The sequence below is a fragment of the Aspergillus karnatakaensis genome (genome assembly GCF_047715665.1).
Source record: "Aspergillus karnatakaensis strain CBS 102800 unplaced genomic scaffold BJY04scaffold_21, whole genome shotgun sequence".
Lineage (NCBI taxonomy): Eukaryota > Fungi > Ascomycota > Eurotiomycetes > Eurotiales > Aspergillaceae > Aspergillus > Aspergillus karnatakaensis.
This window is the reverse complement of record NW_027395733.1, coordinates 466,678-488,091: the sequence shown is the minus strand read 5'-3', so window position 1 is coordinate 488,091 and position 21,414 is coordinate 466,678. Positions and strand designations below refer to the sequence as shown.

Here is a 21,414-nt window from a genome sequence, read left to right as displayed (position 1 = left end):
TCAAACACGCTGCAATACACCCTCACGCTGACGGCCTCGTATCTTGGATGCATGGTGATCATCACCATTTCTTGTTCAGTTGTCCGCCGCGTACGCCTTCACTGCAGTCCGCTGGATCTAGCCAGATATCCGGTTGCGTTTTGGCCCCTATGCTTAACCCTCCGAGACAGCGCAGCCCGTCAGCAATTCCCAGCACGCCTGGCTTGAACGACGATTGACGTATTATTAATGGCAATAGGACTGGGGCTATTTCTCCTATCCGTGCTCAGCCCCGATGTTCCCAGCGGGCCTTGGGCTCTTCAGGTCAAGCATTGCTGCATCTGAAACACCGAGCGACCTGACTGCCGGTTATCGCGAGCTGGCTGGGGGGTCTCAGAATCCAGAACTGCATGCCGATTGGTCGAGTGCGCGACGCAGTTCTATTAGTTTTGACAGCCGATCGCTGCTCTCCAAGGGTTAATTCGAACCATCTTGCTCAGCCGCTAAAGCGGGCATGCGGGGCTGCAGCAGCCAGCTCGCGCAACGGCCGATAGTTAGTTGGTTGACAATTTACGACTGATACGGCGCTGCGCTAGAAATTACTTGATTATTTAGCTTTCTCCTCACGGCTCTCGACTTTTTTTTTTCCACCTCATCTCTACATCCTCCTTAGCAATATCGTTAGAGCATTGAAGCAAAGCTATGGCAACTCTGGACCCTGAGGACGACTACGCCGACATGGTTTACACACCTCCTCTGTCGTCTCGCTCCGGTAGCAGGATGCGCCGCAACACAAGGTCACAAGCTCCACAGGAAACTTTGACGGCATTCTGGGAGCAGTTCAACGCCAGGTTCCCAGGAAAGGTTTACACTGTGCTTCCCGATAACCCATACGCCCGCTCCAAGGCGGCGCGGATCCCGAAAGGTATCGTCAAGGGACAAGATGCGGGGAAGTCGTATGCGCAAGCCCGGAAGGAGTGTGTCCGCGCTGTCGACCGCATCGCGACAGAATGCCGACGTCTGAACCAGAAATACTCCGATCCACACTTTGATATCGAGATGGACTTGAAGTCAAGGACCCGAAACTGTTTGGATGGGCTCGACAAGCAGAATGATGAGATGCGCCCGAGGGGTGTGAAGCGAGTTACTGTATGTTGTCCGCCAAGCATGACCTTGCATGAGCTGACATGGGTGCTATAGGAAATCTTCGAAAACCCTCAATTCTACGTTAACGGACCGACCGCTTCGGACGTGCGCCAAGGACGAGACGGCGATTGTTGGTTCATGGCTGCGCTGTGCACAATGGGAAACAAAGATGGGTTGATCGATGATGTCTGCGTCCACCGAGATGAACAAGTTGGAGTTTACGGTTTTGTTTTCTATCGAGGTGAGTTGCCTGGCCGTTGCATCTTCCGGTAGCTAATACCTCCTAGACGGCGACTGGCAGCAATGCATCGTGGACGACAAGCTGTACCTGCGTGCTGCCGACTACGACGAGTCGGTCGACGAGCGCCCGATCTGGGATGACATTAACCGAAACGATACAGAGGAGGAATACCGCAAGGTCTGGCAGACGGGATCGCGCGCTCTGTATTTCGCTCAGTGTGTGGACGAGAACGAGACCTGGCTTCCATTGCTAGAGAAGGCGTATGCGAAGGCACACGGCGATTACTCTGCCATTGAAGGAGGTTTTGTCGGGTATGTTCTTCTATTATAACTGCGAAACTATACTGACTCTTCCAGTGAGGCACTCGAAGACTTGACCGGTGGCGTAACCTCCGACGTCCTCAGCAGCAACATCCTCGACAAGGACAAGTTCTGGAATGAAGAACTCATGCAAGTCAACAAGGAATTTCTTTTCGGTTGCGGCACTGGCCTGTTCTCGAACTGGCTTGCTCCGAGTAGCCGTGCGCCACCAAGAGACAGGAAGGGAATTTCCGAGAACCATTCATACTCGATTATGGATGCCAAGGAAATCGATGGAGTGCGCCTGCTGAAGCTCAGGTATGTAGCCTTCTCACTCTTCACAAACATGGCTAACCAAACAGGAATCCTTGGGGAAAGAAGGAATGGAATGGAGCCTGGAGCGACGGCTCTGAGCAGTGGACTGCTGAGTGGATGCAGAAGCTAAACCACAAGTTTGGCAACGATGGTGTATGTTTTTCTCTTATTTTCAAGATCAAACTAACGTGGACAGTTCTTCTGGATCTCATACGATGACTTGCTCAAGAAGTATCAGCACCTTGACCGCACCCGTCTCTTTGGGCCTGAGTGGACAATCACTCAACAGTGGACGAGCTTGAGCGTCCCCTGGTCTGCAGACTATCACACTACCAAATTCAGACTGAACGTTACCAAGGCTGGCCCTGTTATCCTTGTTCTCTCTCAGGTTAGTCGATTATCACTGATTCTTTGGCTTGGCTAACATGATGAAGCTCGACTCTCGTTACTTCAAAGGCCTGATCGGCGAATACGACTTTGTCCTCAAATTCCGCCTCCAAAAAGACGGCGAGGACGACTACATTGTCCGCAGCCACAACAACTCGCTCAACTCACGCTCCACCAACGCCGAGGTTACCTTGGAACCCGGCACCTACCAGGTCCTCATGAAGATCACCGCGTTCCGAGTCGGCAACGAAACCACAGACGAGGCAGTCCGACGCCTCGCCCCGACCCGCCGTGAGAAGCTCGTGCAAATCGGTCTCTCCTATGACCTCGCACACGCCAAGGGCATCGTAATTGAGACCGAGGCAGAGAAGCTCGAGCGCGAGGAGCGTGACCTCCGCCGGAAGGCCGCAGAACGACAGAGGCTGCGTGATGAGATCAAGAAGAAGATGCAGCGCGACTATATCCGCAAACAAAAGGTCCTGGCTCGCCAAATCAGGCAGGAGGAGCGAATGGCCAAGGCTGCAGCTGCAAAGATTCAGACCAACGGCAAGCTTCCCGGGCGCGAGCCGGAGAGGGTGTTTACGGACAGCCCTGTGGACTCGCCTTTGGAATTGAGCACCCACACCAACGGCCATACTAATGGCTACTCCAGTCGTGTTGATGCACCCCAGCGCAGTCTGTCTGCGTATATGGTCTTTGCCAGTGCGAACCGACAGACTATTCTCGATGAGAACCCAGGCATTGTCTTCGGTAAGTCAATACAACTTGATCCACGATTACATTGCTAACACATGCAGGCCAACTTGGAAAAACACTCCAAGAGAAGTGGAAGGCTTTGAGCGACGAAGAGCGTAAGCCCTACGAAGACGAGGCCGCCGCCGACCGAAAGCGCTACGAGGACGAAAAGGCCGCCTACATCGTAAGTAACTTCATTCTTTGCACTACTGCAATACTAACACTTTATTACAGGCAAGCATGGAAAGCGCAAACACTCACAATGAATCCGTCCCCAGCATCAAATTTCAAGAAGCCCAAAGCCCCGTTGCGCACAACTCCCTCCGCGGCGACATCTACTCTGCCCGCTCCAGCCGTCACCGCTCCCACTCAATCCGCCATTCCCGGCGCCACACCCACAACCGCGATGCCGAGCTGCTCGAGGGCTTCGAGTTCGACTCGGATATTGACATGCCTCCTGAGGAGCCGCTTACTAGGCCGCCGAGCTTGCAGACTTCTTTTGACGAGCCGAACGATGACCCGTGGAACGCGGTGTGTGTTGTTGGGATGAGGGTGTATTCAAAGGACGAGATGCTTTCGCTGGAGGTTGTGCGGCCTGCTCATGAGGCCGAGGCCGAGGCTTCGCTGGATATTGATGACCCGGCGATGAGTGCGACTTCGGAGAAGGGGTCTAGGTTGTTGGCTATGCAGTTTGAGTAGCAGTGAGCGGTATACACCGTGGTACGGTAGTGTTGACTTTTCTGGCGTTTAAAAGATGAGAATTCGTTACTCTACTCAATAATTCGGCATCAATTGATCACTATTCCTCTAGAATATATACCTTTCTCGAATCTTTCCTAAGCTTCGCAGGTAGTATATAAGCCTAAAGCGGTTTAGCGCCATCGGCCATGCATCTACGTTTGACGCGGTCCACCCTTCCTCACAACTTCAACCATGTTGCACTTGCCATGCAACGCCTCTATACCTCAACGTTTGTATCGCTGCCACGAGTAGTACATCTATGTGGCATTAGGATTGCGGCACTACGGCTAAGCGCTCGCCTCTCAACAAAATGCCGTCACCATCACTTCTCTACAACCGCGAGGTTTGCTTCTACGCGTATCAGCGACGTCTATGACATTCCCGTTGGAAGTAATGGATATTTCTCACTAAGGTACTCCCTTTCCCAAGAAATCTATATAATCACTGACACGCGTAATAGAGTAACCCACCCGAGCCTTGCCCCGCAAGCCACGGGGAATGTAATCATTCATCTCCCCTCAGGACCTCTATTCCAGTCCTCAGGAGATGAGACATCTGCTGCAGAACCCAACGGCGATGGCAATGCCATCTCCGATTCTGCAACCGCAACCCAGTCTCTAGCCGATGCCACCGCCTCAAGCATAGTAACAATCAACTACCGCCTCGGCTTGCTCCCCTACACCGAATCCCAAGTCCCACAGCACCTCCGCCTCCCAGACACCGAACCACGCCCCCAACACCTAATCTACCAATTCCCAACCCCAGTGCACGACACCCTAACCGGCTTCGACTGGGTCCTGGAAAACCTCAACCCAGCCCGCATCGGCGTCATCGGAACGCACATCGGCGGCTCGCTAGCCCTCATGCTTGCGCTCACCGAACCACGAACCGTAAACGCCGTTGCCGCAATCGAGCCCGTGTGCGACTGGAGCAGTCTCGACGAGTTCTGCACGTCGCCCAACAGCCCGTATCTAAGGCGCAAACGAACCAATTTCCCGAAAGATCTCGTCCCGCTACTCCAAGCAAGAGAGCGATTTTTCTCCGCCGCGGAGAAATATTTCGATTCCTTCGCGTCTCCGATTCTGTTCCTCCGCTCTGCAGGGAAATACGTTCCCAAGGTCTTTCCGCGGTATCGCACTGGCCCGGGGTATCCGGTTCCGGTGCTTAGCTCGGAGAAATCGAAGTCGGACTCGGAGTCCGAGGCGCTGGAGCTCTGGGATACGTTCATACCCGATGAACTTGTCCAGGGGGAGATCGGGATGGGTGATTTTCCCGAGTCGGAATTACATGCTGGCTCTAATTCAATCGCAAATGGTGATGGTGATGGTGATGGTGATGGCGAAAGCCCGCGCGTGCGTCGCCGCAAAGCCCTCTCCCGTTGGCCGCCCTACGGCCTCGACTACGGGTCTTCCGGGCCGAGGGAGCGATATAGTCGCGAGCCGGTGGAGAAACTGGAGGTTGAGTTGCCGTGGGTAAGGATTTTCACGCCTCGGAGTTCCGTCCAGGGCACGACCACGACAACACCCGCCGAGGCAGGGTTGGAAGGGATAGCGTCGGAGGCAGAGACCGCCGAGCAACCAGATACTTTCGGGACTCGCAGGAAACGAAAGATGCATCAGCCGGCGACTGTCCTTGCGCATCAGGCGGCCGAGATGGTGGATGTTATGCGGAGGGCATGCTTCTTCGGGAGGGAAAGGGGCGTTGCGGAGGGGAGAGTTACGCTGGCGTACTCTTCGCCCGCTTCGGGTCCAGGGGCAGGGTTAGTGTCAGTGTCGGAGGCTGCAGATTGGGATGTGACGGAGTCTGAGAGAAGCCCTGAAGAGGTTGCGAAGGTAGAGACAGACCTTGTTGGCGCTGTGAAGTGGCTGGTACAGACACTGAATTCTGCTCCCAAGCAAGAGCCAGAAGAGACAGGCGATGCAGGAAATAGGTAGAGATTACCTACAAAATATGTATACGCTACTCACTAAATCCTGTTTTTACGCAAGGCACCAGATCGCATTTGGTTAACAAATACCCTGGTTTTTCGCGGTACAATTGCGCACTGGTGCAGACAGACGGACTAACTCCTCAGCACCCATAAGTACATCTAATTTACCCACATCGATGAGGGAAAGAAAAAACTGCATGAAAAGAAAGAAAGCAGAAGCGATTCAGTAGGCGAGATATTCGAGTCTATAGGGAAGAAGATAGAAAAACAAAAAGAAATGCTCCCACGCGGATTTGAACCGCGGACCTCATGATTACTAGTCATGCGCTCTACCAACTGAGCCATAGGAGCCGGTTGATGTAAAGCCAGTTTTTAATATGGTCTATACAGCAAAGAACTAATGTGGCAAAAGGCTGTTGAGGGTATATAGCATGATGGAGCATGGACTGGAATGAAAATTAATCGTGGAGGAGAAAGAGGCCTGAGGAGCACGGAGATGATTAGTGACCTAGGCGCGACCATTCAAATTTCGAACACCGCGTGTTAAATGAGTGGTAATTTAACCCTCAAGGACTGGGAGGTTGACTGCAACTACATATATATTTGATCTAGTTACAGTTCGAGTCAGTCCCTCCACAAACAAGCCTTAACAACCAGTGGATATTATTTCTCGGCCAGGAAAGAAATACCGCCTCGTAATACCTACAAGAGACTCAGAATAGGACTTCGAGTGCTCAACCTGTACAGCTTGTTCAACCCCCAGAAATCCCACAGCAGAACCCAAATACATTCCCCGGATCATACCTCCACCTCAAGGGTTTCAACCTCTCCAACCGCCCATTATCATTCCCACAAACCTGCTCGAGCGTCTCATCGCCACTCGCGTAGTTCACATACACCGCTAATCCACTGTATCCCGATGTCGCTGCTAACGATTCCTGGATCTGTTTCGTGAGAAGGAGAATCGCAGCGTTGGATTGAGACTCGGGGATTGCACTTGCGCCTGCGCCTGCGCCTGGTTCGGGTTGAGGTTGAGATGGAATGGGCCATCGAGGGGTCCCGGGTCTTCTCCATAAGACTATCCCATCACCATCAGTATAGTCGCGAAGAGAAAGTAAAAGGCCAGAGGATAGACCACGAAGAAAAAAGAGAGAAAGAGAAAGAGAAAGAAGACACACACGAATCCCTCTGCATCCCGCCACGGAAAGGCCGTCACCTCTTCCCCGAAGCAGACCCCCACAGTTCAAACATGATGTTGAACCCCCTTGCGGCATCGGGGCACTTGCCGTAGAATTTCTCCATTATCTCGAAAACAGCTCCTGATTCTGTTCCTCCGAAAAATCAAGGACCTCCCCCATGGCAAGAACAATCCGCGCACCGAGTAACGAGTCAACCATACGCCCGTGCGAGGACGTAAGTCTTCCGATCCCGCCGCCTAATGTTGGCCCGATTAACGAGATGGAGGTGCATGTCCCTGTTGCTGTCGCCGACATCTCTTATTAGTGTTGATTTTTAGGTGTGTGAAAATGGTCATGGGAGGGAAGGCACTTACGGAGTAAGTACCCGGCTTCGAAGACTGGGTCGAGGATATCAGCAACGACGAGACCGGGTCTGACTGTTAATTGCCCATTCTCTGAATTGATAGAGAGAGAATTAAGCTGTGAGAGATCGATCGCTAGCCCGTTGCGACAGATCGACAGAGAAGGGATATATCTATGTTGTGAGGAGGTTGCGAAGGGGGATGTCGTGGGATATTGCTCACTTGATACATATACAGTTAGTATGTTTTTCTGGTAGATTGAGAATGCTAGGAGAATAAGAGAAGTATAGATACAGCAGCAGCAACATCCCCCACACAGTCCACAATCGCAGCAGCAGCGTATGTCGGGGCTTGGTATGTACTCCATCTCGCTGTGGTAGTTGTGAACTGCGCTGAGCCGGGGATGGAGATTGTTGCGGATGGGGAAGACCATGTTTGGGCCTGCAGTATGGGAGCAATTTCGGTCTTTCAGGATGTCATTGTTATTCTTGACTGTCACCATATCCGACAGCGTAAGAAAACCAGGGGCTTGGGTGGAATTTATAGTGATATTACTTGAGGTAGGGAGTCAGGGACTGAGGTAGATCGGTGGCTTGCGAGGTACCCCTCCCGACCCACGCAAGATGATGCTAATCACGATGATTGACGACAAGCACGCCGATCGCAGTTAGCGTTATACTTTGAGACTGATGGGATGTGGTTGGTTCTTCAGCGTCGAGCTCGACTTTATACCTTGTGATCCTGCTGGCTTGGTCTAATGTAGTAGTTTCAAACTGTAGTATAAGATCGATCTATAACCCCCGATCTATAAAACAATACCTATTTATAACGAACTCCCAAACGCCGCATTCCCCTCAGAAGAATCCCACCAAGGCTCTATATCCTCTAAACTCGGCAACGCCACATCCACACCTGCCTCCCCAACCTCAGCGTTCGGATTCGCCCCATTCATCCGAAACGCCGACACTGCCGGATCACCAATATTATCAGGCAGAAGGCCCAAATCTGAGTCGCGGATCCAGGAGTCGATATCCCCGTGGCTCGGGTTTAGGTCGTGAGTTTGGCCTTGTAGGGTTTTGAGGTCTGCTGAGAATCTTGTCGAGGGTTGTGGGGGTGTTGACGGGAGGGGAATGGTGGAGGGGTTATGCTCCTGGTTCCTGGTTATTGGCGCCGCGATGCGAGACTTTTTGCGTGTCGCTGATGTGTCTGGATCGAGTCTCGTTGCGCCAATCTGGGGTAGGCGATGGCTGCTCATGTTGCGTTTCATGGCTCCTGAGCGGCGCATGCGCGCTTGCCAGCGGCGTTGGAGGCTAACTAGGAAGTCTCGGGTGCGTTTTGCATTCTCGAATGACTGTCCGAGTTCGTCGAGAGCGCGGAAGCAGAGGTTCAGGTAGGCGACCATTTCTGTGCTGCCGTCGGTGAGTTCGAGGCCTGTTCGGCTGGTGAGAGGGGTGGTTGAGATGGTGACGTAGAGAAGGATGAGCGCTGCGCTGAAGATCATGGACACGACTTGGTTGTTCATCCGCCGGAAGGTGTAGTGCTTTTCGTAGATGTGAAGGAGGCGTGCGATAGCTATTGACGACTCGATGCACATTTTTCGCGCGTGGTGGTAACCTGGCCCTTGTCGAGGGCTGCGGGGTTGGATGTAGCTTTTCGAGACCCACGGGCGGTGGGTGAAGATGACTATTTGGTGGTATTGAAGGCTATTGAGTCAGTATTGGTATAGTACAAAGTGTGGTGCACATACTGTAGCATTAGGAGATGCGGCAGTCTAGGTGTTGTGTCGTCTGCAAGGTCAATGTCGAGGATGGAGGGTAGGTTGGCTTTCCAGGCAAAGAGGTCTTCTGTTACCCTGTAGCAGAAGCGCTGGAGTTCGTGGCGGGGAATATCAGAGCAGCCGTATCTAGACGTGTTAGTTTTGTTTCACAACATTAAGAGCTAGATCATACAGGACATGACCGAGAGGCGAGGTAATCTCCCAGAGAACGGCAATCTGCCTGCTAATCAACTCGTTCGGGTTCTTCAATGCACCACTGAATGCTTTTTGATTCGCAGGAAGACCGTAAGGACGCCATGTGCCTTCCTTGCCGACGATAAGATCCGACGCTGGCTTTGGGACAGTGATATCGCCAGCGTTCATACGGAACGGTCGCCCCAGGTAGAAGCCCCAGAAACTATTCCAATCAGCTCGTACTCTTTATGTCAAAACTCACACTCACTGGTCTGCGGCATAGCTTCCCCAGAAGGCAACTCTCCGCACATCAGCCTCAAAGGCACTCAAATCTCCTTTCTCAACATAAGGTGTCATGTCAAGGTGTAGTCCAAGATCGAACGCAAGCCGCATCGACATCCCTAAGAAGGTTAGCGGTGGCATTTACTTAGACAAAAAAACATACCACTATACAGCCACCCCCGCGCATCACGGTTTGAAGCCCCTTCATGGCAACTCAGAATCACCAAAGCCTGCACAGTAGCGACACACGGCGAGTCCAGCTCAATCTCCAACAACGCCTTTGCCCGATCTGCAAAGAATTCCGAGAGTGACTTCGGAAAGGTAATAAAGGTAGGATGGTATCGAGCTTCGAAGGCACTTCCAATAGCGCACCTGCTACTGTTAGACTTTGACTAGCTGGTGGCTGCTCCACTCACATAGCATTGGTGAGCACCTCAGAGTAGAACGGCGTATCGTCAAACTCTTCTCTCCAGTTTGTTCTCGCAGTGTAGTACATCTCCTTGTCAACGACGTATGTGCTGCAATTCTGCCAAGTGAAGTACAGCTCTAAGAGGTGGTCCTCAAGAGCTTGATCGACCGGCTGCCCAACACGCAGATGATTCAGAATATCCTGCCCGTCGTGCCGGACTGTCCGCGCATCAGGACGCTGGCGTTGTTGCGTGGCAGACACATCAACAAGGTTGAGGTTCGATGTTGCGCCGTAGAACCGCAAATGCCCATCGCCTGCAATTTTCAGTGTTCCGATCCGGTGCGATATTTGCTCAATGACATCCTTCTCTGCCTCATCTTCCTCGTCGCTATCACTGTCTTCTTCCTTATCGTTTCGAGCCCGCTCGAGGAGGGCTCCAGGTTGCTGCGCGATATCTTGAGATAAGTGAAGACTGTCCGGGCTGAACCCATGATCCGGAGATGTCTGGTACCCGCCGTTCATATTCGCATATAGCGAATCCAAGCCCTCCGCGGTCGGAAGCGCGAATTCCCAGCTCGTCTGAGGAAGCTGAAACCCGAAGGGGCTCACCGTCTCTGGGTTCCCAGCCGTGTTACCAGCCGATTGATGAGGCATAACTGTTCCATCTGCCATAGCTTCAGGTTTTCCATTCAGATCTTGTCCATTATGCAAAGGCATAGGAAGCGGACTATGAGCATGAGGCGGAACAGGTGACGATTGCGCATTCGACATTCCAGATGCATGGGAGTCCTTCTTCCTCGCCAACCCTCGAGGAATCTGCAGTGTATCTAAAACCCGATTGATTCCGCTCTCATCCTCAGATTTCATCGGCGGGGGCTCGAGACCACTATCGTAGATAAATTGGATGAGTTGGTCGATGCGGGCGGAAAATAGCTCTGTTGCTGCTCGTAGCGAGACTCTAATTGTAACGGTCAGTCTCTGGGGCCAGCGCCCGGTTCATGACCAGCTGAAAAGAATGACACGGTCGGTTCCACAGAACTCGGGAAAAATGTGCGGATTGACTCTCGCGAGTGTGCAAAAGAGAAGATCGTCCGACGTACTTCCGCTTATCATCTCCATGCTGGTACTTGCATTGCCTCCCTTTCCTCTCGCAGTTGTTGCAATGCGGGGAGGCACCGTCGCACTACCGCCAACTAACTTAGCATTACTCTCTCGACAGACAAGAGAAAGCATACCCTGATCTTACTCTCTCGACAAGGCACGCATGCCGTGGTGACGTGCTTCCGCGGAGGCCGCTTCGGCTTCTCGGACTCGGACTGCATCGCTGCAACCTCAAGCCTTCAAGATAAGAGAGAAAATCATCCAAAGTCAAGCGGACACTGGACGAAAGAATGGCAGTCCAGGGTAAAAGTCATGGAGCTGAGTTGTGCTGACAATGACGACGACGTCAATGGCGGAGAGAATCCGAAGCGGGGGGGACAGGAGCGACAAATATTTTCCGGGGAAGAAATTATATATAGAGATTCGGGCCGGTCACGGTCTCGCGGTCTTTGCGGTCATGGCCCGGGGGATTCTTACCCCCCCAGGAATTAAGCTCCACTGAGGCGTCCAATTAGAGACTGAGGGGGTGTTAACAGGGCAAAAACGCCCGCCTTTGCAGTCACCTGACTGGTGCACGGGTCTGAATGATCGGTTTGTTTTTGGACAATGGAAGATCCCCCTCCTTGAAAGAGAAAAGAGATGGGGAAATTCTTAGTAGCAGTCTAGACTTTGCTGTTTTACGGAGATAATTTGGCGTGTGATCTCTGGAGTTCCACCATATACTCCTTCAACGATGAACGCTACCCTTGACGCTGTCTTGAGTCTCAACAGTTGGCAGCTTGGCATCGAGTGTGAGCGCTGAGCAATGAGCACCGAGTCGTACTGCCACCATGGTTCGACCCCTCCAACCCCCCTGGTTTTTGCGCCTCTAAAGAGTTATACCTAGGTATAACAACGCTCCCATTCTCTCATCAGTGGACCTCTGAAGCAGCACCGGTCATATAATCCAGCGGCGGTTAACTACAATCAAGTGGCAGTGGCTACTTTTCTGCAATATGGCATGGGAACAGCATTCTCGAGTCTGCTTTTTAAAGAGTAAGCTCCTCACTGGCGTACTCAATGAAGCGAGGCATTGAATCCTTCGATATTCTGCCTATCGGCAAGATCTTCACGTTATGCTCGACGGTGTACATCTCGCCGAAATTGATTCTCGACATATGATGAAGACCTTCATCCGGGCGGTCTGGATCTACTCCAATCGGCTCTTTCGGCATAGGAGGTTCATTTGCTGCTACCATTGGATCCGTGTTGCTCATGTAAATGACAGCATGCTTCGATGGATCGATGCCCTGTTTCGCTAAACCTCGGCCATTGTACGTGGTTATAATGCTGAGATGGCGTTATTTTCGAAAGCTTCAAGGGGGCGGGAGTAAACGCACAAGCACCAGGAGACTTTCTCAAGCGGTTTGACTACAACAAAATGGCCGATTATGCTGTATATTGGTTCGCCAAATCTGCCTACGTAGGTTGGGCCCGCATCGGTTTGAGGGGCGGGCTTGGCTCCTTCGTTTTCATGCCAAAGTATCGAGAAGACCTAGGGTGTATGAGTTAATGACTCTATCTGAAGGAAGGGAATGCTCAATTATTACTTTGCCCGCTTGGAAGTAGCCCTGAGGCGGAACAGCATAACCTACAAATCATTAGTGTGGACACTACAAATCGAACGATGGCAAAGAGTACTAACGGCGATCCAGCAAGTTTTGGGACGAGAGATGGTAGGGGTGCTTCTCAATTCAGCATAATGTATATCACGACAGTATGCGGGCATACTAACTCCAAAGGTAATAGGACGCGAGGTGGCAGGGGTTGCGCTTTCCTATATTGTTGTCATTTAGCCTCTTTCTGGACCTACTGGTAGTAGTCTTATATTATTTCACCTGCGAGTGGTTCAAATCACTTGGCTCCTGTGGCATTATGACAATGGCATAAGGCACGGTTTCTCAAATCTAGCTTGAAATTATGTTTACTTACCGCGTCCGCTTGGTCAACTGCATCAGTTTCTTCGTTTGAGAGTACGCTGACAAAGATCTGCATATTATTGTGGATGCTGTCGTAGTCAATCATCACGGGATAGCCGCTAGCATCCAAAAACTGTATGGTGGTGCCGGAATCGATGGAAAATTCGGCTCTAATATCTCTGATAATGTCTGCCTCCAAAAACTCGGTTGGAAAAATCCCTAATGTCACCAATCTGCCGTTATCATTGATAAAGTGTGCAAACCTGTTATTGTCCTCCCAGTCAGCAATACTTCCACTCCCTCGGTCTGTGGAGCCTTTCTCGAAGCTGGAAGCATCTTCGTTTGAGGTGCCCAATGAGGCATCCTCATCTGCTGCTGCATCTTCCTTAGCCTCGATCTCCGGAAGAGAGAATATCGAAATCTTGCGTAAATGGCGGGCTATATGGTAAACATCAATGCTTGACTGGGGACACAACGGACAAGTCCTGTTAGACTTGAGTTGCACCCCGTGGTTGGATGACTCGTGGGCCACCCATTCGGTGAGGAACTCATATTGCTGATCAGGGTTTCTGCAATCCTCAAAGGTGCAAACGTACGGCCGTAAGTCTCGCATGACATGTTTACTGTACTCAGATAAGCCAAGAACATGAGACCCATATGTGAGCGCTAGTAAACGTACCTCCACGTCGGGTTATGGAGTATTGTTCGGGAGCAGATAATAAAGCATAACGGACACTCGGCCTCTTTTTGAGAGTCTTTGAGCGCCGGTGGGGAAGGTAAATTCAGGTTCTCAACGTCGTCACTGGCAATCATTGTGTAGCTGTCTGTCGAAATAACCGACGTGGCATACTCATTCAACTTGGCCATATCCAGGGTAGTAGCGGTTGAAGGTTCAGACGGAGCAACTGATCCCTCCTGGGGTATCCTTAGGTTGGTCGGCTCTTGCGCTTCTGGGATCTTAGCTCTATGATAATAATAATCGTATTTGAGTCTCCGCCTCTCCCAATATCGGAATTGTTGCCTGCGGTGTGTGTTGGCGGTGGCAAGGCGATGAACCAGAAAATGACTATCAACGTCCAAGACTCTTCCCCATGAGCGAAAAGCTTCCTTCATGTAAAGGAGATCTGTCAACCTATAATGCTCGATTGGGTCGATACCAGTACTGGGATCGATCTCCGTATAGCGCAATGCTCTTGAAAGGCCCGTCCGCATTCTCGGATTACGGATTTTGAAGGATAGCTCGTACAGTCGATCGACTGTGATGGATATAGTTGTAATGTACTCTGTTTCCAATAGTGCTGTTTCGTAGGACGAGAGGTCTTCTTCAGATTCGTTGTCGCTCATTGAAATACCTTCGGCGGCGGACACGTTCTCGCAAGCTGTCGCCCTTTCCGTAGTGTTGTCCGTTATGCTCGCAACTTTGACATGTCTATTAGGGACGCAAATGAGAGTGACATTGGAATGACTCACGCGCTATTAAACAATTGTTGACATCCTCCAGCAAGGTGAACGTGTACTCGAACAGCGGCGGACTATCGCGGAATCTATAATCAAGCGAGCTATGTCCTGTGTGATAAAGACCCAGGGTCGATGCCCAGATTTCATATCTTTGCTGTTCGTTGACGAAAGCTCTGCGATAGGTGCCATCTATCTGCTCGCTCAGGGTAAAGAACCTGGCCGCAACTGCGCGGCCAATAGTGACAAGAGCTCGATCCTCTTGAGATGCAACTTCCATATCTAGAGGAGAATCTGTCTGTGAGTTGTCTTGTTGAAGGGTCTACAGGAAAAGGGAAGAGTGCGCCACGGGGACGTGAATGAGGATGGAGGGGTTGGTGTGCAAGGTCGGATCCCACGAGCCTAACCATTATTTGTCAAATCTAGCAGGGGTCACCGAGAGCGAAAGGCTACCTTAGATATTTAAGGTATAGTACCCCGCTTCCCTTGAAAATCGGCCAACAAACTGATTCATCAATCTTCTTCAAAGACTCAGAGGTATGAGCGGACTTGAGGTTGCCGGTGTCGTTCTCGGGGCGATACCGATCGTTATCGCTGCGATTGATATCTATAGAGAGAGGCAAGTACGCATCGCCTTCAGAAACAAAGAGCCTCACATTCTGCGCTTTATTCAGGCTCTAAAAGCCCAACATTACCTTCTGCAGCATGACATCGAACGCATCCTGGATGGTGCCGGCGTGGAACATGATACATCCAGCTCCCAGATCAGCCCAACTTTGTTTTGCGACAGTTTGGTAAAGGGTGCAGTCAAGGGATTCTTGGGAAAGAATGCGGATGTGTACTTTGATGCCGTGCAGGGCTGTCATATGGTCCTTGCCGAAGTGGTGGGCAGCTTTGAAGGCCTAGGACCGGTACCAATAAGGGCCGCGAACTTATATAACCGTCTGCTTTGCAGTGACTGATAATCATGGAATTTCAGAAAGATCTAGGAGAATTCGTGTCCATTTATTCCCAAGCCGGAAGCCAGTATGGTTTGCCTAAAAAAATCAAGTTTCCACTGAATCGGCACGATCTTAACCAACGGATATGGGAGCTTGACCAAGCGACCACCACTCTCAGGAGAATAAGCAAGACAGTGAGTGAGGAACAACCACATGTGACGTTGCAACCTTCATCGCACGAGGCAGCAGCCTTTGCGTCGGCTATCAACAAGGTGCGGCGCCATGCCAGACATTTGTACTTGGCTATCTCGACCGCATACTCCACACGTTGTCACGCCCAACACGAAGCAAGGCTGATCCTTCGGAACCGCTCTGACCTGATTAGAAGGTACAAGAGCAGCAAGGTTACAGGGACGAGGGCTTTGGCCTTTACTGTCATGCTCTCTCCGGCCCTGTCTCCGTCAGGTGATGCCCCATCCTATCAAACAGATATTACAGTGGCGGACAATGATAATTCCAGGTCAGATTGGCGTAGGAATGGGTCCCTGCCGAGTATGTTTAAACTAATTAAAGTTCATAGTGATAGTACAACCCAGCCCTACTCAAAGGTGATCATCAGGGTGCCCCCATCTCCAAGAGCACCAGACCCACCGCGCACGGCAATAGAGAACCTTTGTGCATCCATACAGCAAGCGAGAGATGGCAATGTTATTCTCGACTTGCATCTGCTGGCGGGAAAAGGCCTGACTCATTGCCACCTTGCAAGCTCTTCATCCGAGGAATCAGTACATCTAGTTGCGAAACGGGATGATTTCGTGTCACTGGAAGTGCTTTTACAAGAGACGGCTAGCAAGTGGCTACCTGGTCATAGAATTGTCCTATCATCAATAGTCGCGTCATCGATCTTGCAGTTGGTGTCTACACCTTGGCTTCCGCTCCCCCTGACCAGCCGCTCTATCTGGTTCACAAGAACGGCTGTGGTATCATCTAATCCCAGCTCCGCCCCCCAACCATTCGTCGAACAAAGCTTCGAGAATAAAAACACCTCAGATGCAGTGTCCCAGAGCTGCAACGTGAGAGATTATATGCTTGAACTTGGTATCCTACTCCTAGAGATCGAGCATTGGCAGACTATCGACGACTACCAAGCAGAGCGTCTGAGCCAGGGCCAGTCAGACCTATCAACCCGATATGACCTGGCTCGCACCTGGGCCAAGGGCAGTGGATCGAGTATCCTCGCTCCACACCATGAAGCCATTGAACGTTGTATTGACTGTACGTTCGCTACTAGCGGCGCAACGTTGGACTGGGACGACGGTGTTCTACGCAAGTCCTTTGCAGAGCTTGTGGTAAGACCATTTCAAGAAAACGTTCCAAGAGGACTTCGATAGTTGATGTGCGTCTTTAGCGAGATAAGATCCGTAATTATAACCAACTGCGCGTTGCAGAATTATGGTTCTTTCTAGATGGATCTGATATAACCGACCCCATACAGTAGGATTCCGCAGGGGTCGGTCGGTTACACTGAAGACGTAAATAAGCAAAGCAAAAAGCAAAAACCATGTATGCATGCATTATTCAATCATATAATCATATGTCATCAATATTCAATCCCATCAAGTGTCTCATCAGCTATCAACTAACAACTCTAACAGGATCTACTGCGTCCTGACCTCCTGGTCCTTCTCAACATTCGCGACCTTGGGGTGGCTAGCGAAGGACTCCGCGTGGACTTCTGGAAGAGTCGCCCTATACAAATACCGTTAGTACGTGCTGCACGAGACTTGATGGTTATTATTGTGAGGTAGGTGACGTACGAAAAGCCCTTGATGATGGAGTACTCCTTATCGATGGTGCCGCCGTTGTCACGAACTTGCTGCTTGACGCTGAGAATGTCACTGTCAGCAAACTCTCCAATGTCCAAGCCGGAGGGATTAAATAGAATAAAATATGTAGTGAAACATACCTCGCAACCTCGTCATCAGTCGCGTCCTTTTGGAGGGAAATCTGAGATGACGTGCATTAGCTTTTGCTTTTTGGTTTGTTTTGCGCGAGGGGTAGTTAGAGAGAGACGAACGATGTAGCTCGGCATTTTCGCGGTGGGGAAGGGTTGGATCTGATAGATTTTCAAAATGTGGATATAGTGATGGATTGTTGACAGAGAGTTGAAAGTGTTCAGGTTGAAACCAGGGACAGAGGGCTTTTGTACCTCGATGATAACCTGGTCGGTGGCTGATGATGCCGGTGGTAGCCTGGCTGCCCCTCGTCTCACCCACCTGAGGGTCAGCTCAGGGACCCTGGGGCCTACGTCATCGCGAGATCGCCCGGAGGCATTCCGACTAACGCAATGGATCAGGAATATGGCGCTTATAGGAGTTGAGTTTTGAAACGATCTGGTGAGAATGGAACTATGAAGAGTAGTTCTATCCATAGATTCAGAGCGTTAATAGCTTCTTATCGTATGATAACTGCGTGATTAATTATCTTAGAGAGGCTCTCTTCTACATGATGGCCAGATCTACTGGGATATCTGATACATAATCTCTATATTATCCACATCAGCATGATGTTAATATCTGCAGGCTGGATTTGTGGTAAGCATAAGTGAACCTTCTCTAGCCACTGACGACACCTGGAGTGCCCTGCACTTGCCTTCCAGGGGTTGGGGGTAAAGGAGAGGTTCGAGGGGGCTTGTAGGTACTCTATAGTAGTAAAATGGAGGACAAGTAGGCTTTACTAACAACTATGTACTATATGAATTTTATACCACTTTACTATGAGCCACCGATTACCAGTTACTGGTGCGCTTCAGAGTCTCGTTCTGGATAACTTCGATCCAGTATCCATCAGGATCAAGCACAAAAGCAACGTTCTTCATGCGGCCGTCAGTCAGGCGTTTCTTCCAGTTGACATTGAGAGACTCGAAACGGTCGCACGCGGCGTTTAGGTCGTCGACGGAAATACCTGCCTTGTTAGAATGCATTCCAGAGTTAAACACTTCGGAGTAACTTACAGATATGTCCGAAGCCCTGCGGCTCTGCGTTACCGTCGTGGTAGACCTTTCCTTCCTGCTTCTCAGTGCCGTAGTTCCATGTCAACTCGAGAAGACCCTCCCACTCAGCAACGGGGTTCTTGGCGCCCTCCGCCACTGGGGCATTGGAGGCAGGGTATCCCAGGAAGTACAGGTTGAATCCCGCCTCCTTGTTCTCGTTGACCTTGAGGAGCTTCATCCCCATGACCTCTTGGTAGTACTTCAAGCTAACCTCCGCATCCTTCACCCGTAGCATAGTATGGTTCAGCCTGTACGTGCTCGGATCCGTCTCAGTGTTGAAGTCCTCATCCTTGCGGCGGATGATCTCAACCCAGTATCCATCGGGATCCTTCACGAACGCAATATGTCGCATACGGCCCTCTGTAAGCTTCTTCTGGAACTTGTACCCCGCATCCTCGAGCCTCTGGCACGCAGCCTCAATGTTATCAACCGAAACAGCGATATGGCCGAAGCCGCGGTGGGGTTCTGTGTTTCCATTTGTGATGCTATAGTTGGGATCGTTCTCGGTGCCGTGGTTATGGGTGAGTTCGAGGACGGCGTGACGGTCGGTCCAGTGACGGTCGCCTTGAAGGGATTGAGGACCGTTGTAGGCGAGGAAGTACAGAGAAAATTTGTTCTCGGGGAAGTCGAGCTGCTGTACCTGGTTCAGACCGAGGAATTTGTAGAACTCAACTAGATAGACTTAGTATTATGTCGCGTCAAAAGTGGGAAGCTGTTTAGACTCACCCGACCTCTTTGGGTCCTTGACCCGCAGCATGGTGTCTGTTGAGCGACAACAAAGCCATTGTCAGTTATTATCGCGAGAAGAGCGTAAAGTGGACTACTCACGGTTGAGCTTGTAGGCGGAGGTGTCGGTCGCCATTGTCGCGAGGGATCTGCTAGCTATGCTCGCCGTGTCAGTAGCTTGATTGGCGCAAGCGGGGAACCAAGATAGTGAGGACAAACCTGGTAGGACGGAAAATCTGGGGTTGAGGACCCTGAGGAATGTGGAAGACAGGAAGAAAGGGGAGCGTGGACCAAGCATGGAGGAGGGGTAATGAGGAGGTGTATTAGTGAGCAGTTGCAGGTGGAGGTGAAAAGCCGCAGCTGGAGTCCAAAGAAAGGTGGGGTACACAAGCTTCCTATGACGCTATCCCCGATACCTTTCTCCGCCGAGCCAGTTGCCAGTATGCTTGGAAGATATGAATAAATATATCGATTCTGTTTGTCACTCAAAAATAATTGTTCTATCACAAGTATACTGCAGAGGCGTCAAAATCCATCCAGTCCAAGCTTCACCACAGCTTTCTCAAGAGTGCCCCCCTCATTCTGCACCTTCGCTTTCGGGTCATAGAAAGGCTTCTCGCCATATATCGCAGTTCGCTTGCCTTCTCTCTCCTCTGTGTTATATCCGCCTGGAATAGCCCGATGGATTGCAACACGGTTGTCCCAAAAAGCCACGCTGCCGGCTTCCCATTGCCAACGAACACTTAGATCATCCGCTGAGTGAAGATGATCACGAAGGAAGTTGAGGATATGCAGTGCCTCATTGCCCTTCAGCTCTTTGATGTTGACCACGAAGGCTGGGTTATAGAAGAGAGCCTGCTCTCCGGTGACTGGATGGGTGCGGATCTTGACAATTTAGCCATGTTACATGGATGTGCAGGCAGAAACATACAAGAGGGTGTTCTCTGCGAACTGGAAGCCTAAAGGTGGTATATCCGCTATTGACAGCATTTATGAAAGTATGCTGGTTGACTATTAGCCATTTGGTCACCCTGTGAGAAGGACATCATACCTCAGAACTATGCACGCCATGGAGTCCTTGCAGTGTGTTCTTGAAGGTGTCACTCAGTTTATCGAACAACGCGGTCTGACTGGCCCAAATGGTATCGCCGCCTGCCCTTGTCAACCAGTGTTCACGATAAGACAACGTTGGCTTACCATATTCGGGTGTCTTAACCATTCTAAGCATCGTATATGCCGGAGGATTGATTTCGAACGAATGATCGGAATGAAACTCGGCGAAAGCACTACTCGAGTGTTCGAAAGCGCGGATGTCACTGGTACTGATCAGATGGAGGCATATATGTGACCAACTTGACTTACCCTCCACGGCCGAGGATAGTGACATGGCGAGGATCTACCTGACCGGGATCTCGATCTTGCTGGATGGAATCAGTTTTGATGTATGGTACGCCGCACCGATACTTACGATGCCATAATGCTTTGTGAACTCATGCTGTCCTTCCAGAGTGAGGTCCTGATCTCTGAAGAAAACAACTCCTCGCTATACAGGTCAATCAGGTTCGACCAATGCCGGTTGATGACATACCTCAGCTACTAGCAACGCTAGCTCATCCTTCTGCTTATCGTCGAGCTTGCTAAGCTGGATACCCTGCAGCTCTGTGCCGATATACGGAGTCAAATGCTTGACTTTGGTTGTAGCCGACAAGAGGGATTTTTTCTCAGGGTCCGCAAAAAACGCGCGGTCCTTTGGGGGCTGAACCTCCTCGACTGGGGGGTCGATCGGCTTGTACGAGAAGACTTTCTCCGTGAGACCTGTGTGAGCTCCGATCATGTTGAGTGTATCTGGAGTATGAAATTGATACACCTAATGTGCCGACACTAGGCTCTGAACTCTTTTTACCCCTAATACATGTCAATGCTTACAAATTGCTGTCATACTTCGGAGATTGTGGTATACTTCCCCTCTTTCATACCGAGTTTGTACAATCCGTTACTCAGACAGTATGCCTTATCAAGAGCACGAGTGCCTACCGTGGATGGCGTTATTTTGGGACCACGACAGGGTGCGAAAACAGCCACAGAAAGCATCTAAACCGCGAGATCCGTCAGCCCAATGAGCGGGTGGGTTAACGGAGGAAGGTTCATGGGGCGGTTTCCTGGTGTATCTTCACAGCGCCTTCCCCGGCCACAGTTGCAGCATCGAGATGCTATTGATGAAGTTCC

The 21,414-nt window shown here is 51.0% G+C and overlaps 8 protein-coding genes and 1 non-coding gene across 9 annotated transcripts; 3 read left to right on the top strand and 6 right to left on the bottom strand.

Annotated features, from left to right (window-relative positions):
* Positions 1-640: 640 nt before the first annotated feature.
* On the top strand, positions 641-3,923 carry BJY04DRAFT_188029 (calpain-like protein; the record flags this gene model as incomplete). The annotated part of the gene is made up of 9 exons (XM_073711149.1): positions 641-1,128; positions 1,180-1,366; positions 1,413-1,677; positions 1,723-1,983; positions 2,028-2,133; positions 2,177-2,368; positions 2,415-3,117; positions 3,165-3,286; positions 3,337-3,923. Coding segments are annotated over exons 1-9 (2,744 nt in total), but the record flags the coding sequence as incomplete, so codon positions are not given.
* A 66-nt stretch (positions 3,924-3,989) lies between these two features.
* On the top strand, positions 3,990-5,777 carry BJY04DRAFT_217791 (uncharacterized protein; the record flags this gene model as incomplete). The annotated part of the gene is made up of 2 exons (XM_073716138.1): positions 3,990-4,255; positions 4,304-5,777. 2 exons carry the CDS (start codon positions 3,990-3,992, stop codon positions 5,775-5,777), a joined length of 1,740 nt encoding a protein of 579 aa, XP_073571914.1.
* Positions 5,778-6,051: 274 nt separating this feature from the next.
* Positions 6,052-6,124, bottom strand: BJY04DRAFT_t69. Its single transcript has one exon. It is a non-coding gene; the product is annotated as a tRNA-Thr (tRNA).
* Positions 6,125-8,040: 1,916 nt separating this feature from the next.
* BJY04DRAFT_53701 (transcription factor domain-containing protein) lies at positions 8,041-11,422 on the bottom strand. The gene is made up of 8 exons (XM_073720588.1): positions 11,191-11,422; positions 11,056-11,138; positions 9,963-10,913; positions 9,710-9,918; positions 9,533-9,665; positions 9,263-9,487; positions 9,061-9,216; positions 8,041-9,016 (listed from the first exon to the last, which is right to left on the bottom strand). The coding sequence occupies exons 1-8, from the start codon at positions 11,275-11,277 to the stop codon at positions 8,137-8,139; spliced, it is 2,724 nt and encodes a 907-aa protein (XP_073571913.1). The 5' UTR covers positions 11,278-11,422; the 3' UTR covers positions 8,041-8,136.
* A 233-nt stretch (positions 11,423-11,655) lies between these two features.
* Positions 11,656-14,876, bottom strand: BJY04DRAFT_188020 (uncharacterized protein). Its single transcript, XM_073711148.1, has 9 exons — positions 14,485-14,876; positions 13,694-14,432; positions 13,028-13,637; positions 12,934-12,960; positions 12,831-12,872; positions 12,741-12,780; positions 12,646-12,686; positions 12,436-12,590; positions 11,656-12,385 (listed from the first exon to the last, which is right to left on the bottom strand). Exons 1-9 carry the CDS (start codon positions 14,747-14,749, stop codon positions 12,085-12,087), a joined length of 2,220 nt encoding a protein of 739 aa, XP_073571912.1. The 5' UTR covers positions 14,750-14,876; the 3' UTR covers positions 11,656-12,084.
* Positions 14,877-14,983: 107 nt separating this feature from the next.
* On the top strand, positions 14,984-16,970 carry BJY04DRAFT_188016 (uncharacterized protein). Its single transcript, XM_073711147.1, has 2 exons — positions 14,984-15,930; positions 15,991-16,970. The coding sequence occupies exons 1-2, from the start codon at positions 15,437-15,439 to the stop codon at positions 16,799-16,801; spliced, it is 1,305 nt and encodes a 434-aa protein (XP_073571911.1). The 5' UTR covers positions 14,984-15,436; the 3' UTR covers positions 16,802-16,970.
* On the bottom strand, positions 16,957-17,814 carry BJY04DRAFT_188013 (uncharacterized protein). The gene is made up of 4 exons (XM_073711146.1): positions 17,488-17,814; positions 17,377-17,417; positions 17,228-17,296; positions 16,957-17,159 (listed from the first exon to the last, which is right to left on the bottom strand). The coding sequence occupies exons 1-4, from the start codon at positions 17,500-17,502 to the stop codon at positions 17,069-17,071; spliced, it is 216 nt and encodes a 71-aa protein (XP_073571910.1). The 5' UTR covers positions 17,503-17,814; the 3' UTR covers positions 16,957-17,068.
* Positions 17,815-18,035: 221 nt separating this feature from the next.
* On the bottom strand, positions 18,036-19,542 carry BJY04DRAFT_188010 (lactoylglutathione lyase GLO1). Its single transcript, XM_073711145.1, has 5 exons — positions 19,408-19,542; positions 19,291-19,344; positions 19,189-19,224; positions 18,424-19,134; positions 18,036-18,374 (listed from the first exon to the last, which is right to left on the bottom strand). The coding sequence occupies exons 1-5, from the start codon at positions 19,484-19,486 to the stop codon at positions 18,199-18,201; spliced, it is 1,056 nt and encodes a 351-aa protein (XP_073571909.1). The 5' UTR covers positions 19,487-19,542; the 3' UTR covers positions 18,036-18,198.
* Positions 19,543-19,713: 171 nt separating this feature from the next.
* On the bottom strand, positions 19,714-21,022 carry BJY04DRAFT_217786 (TauD/TfdA dioxygenase family protein; the record flags this gene model as incomplete). The annotated part of the gene is made up of 7 exons (XM_073716137.1): positions 19,714-20,073; positions 20,120-20,191; positions 20,240-20,340; positions 20,386-20,504; positions 20,551-20,609; positions 20,657-20,731; positions 20,777-21,022. The coding sequence occupies 7 exons, from the start codon at positions 21,020-21,022 to the stop codon at positions 19,714-19,716; spliced, it is 1,032 nt and encodes a 343-aa protein (XP_073571908.1).
* Between the last annotated feature and the right edge of the window lie 392 nt (positions 21,023-21,414).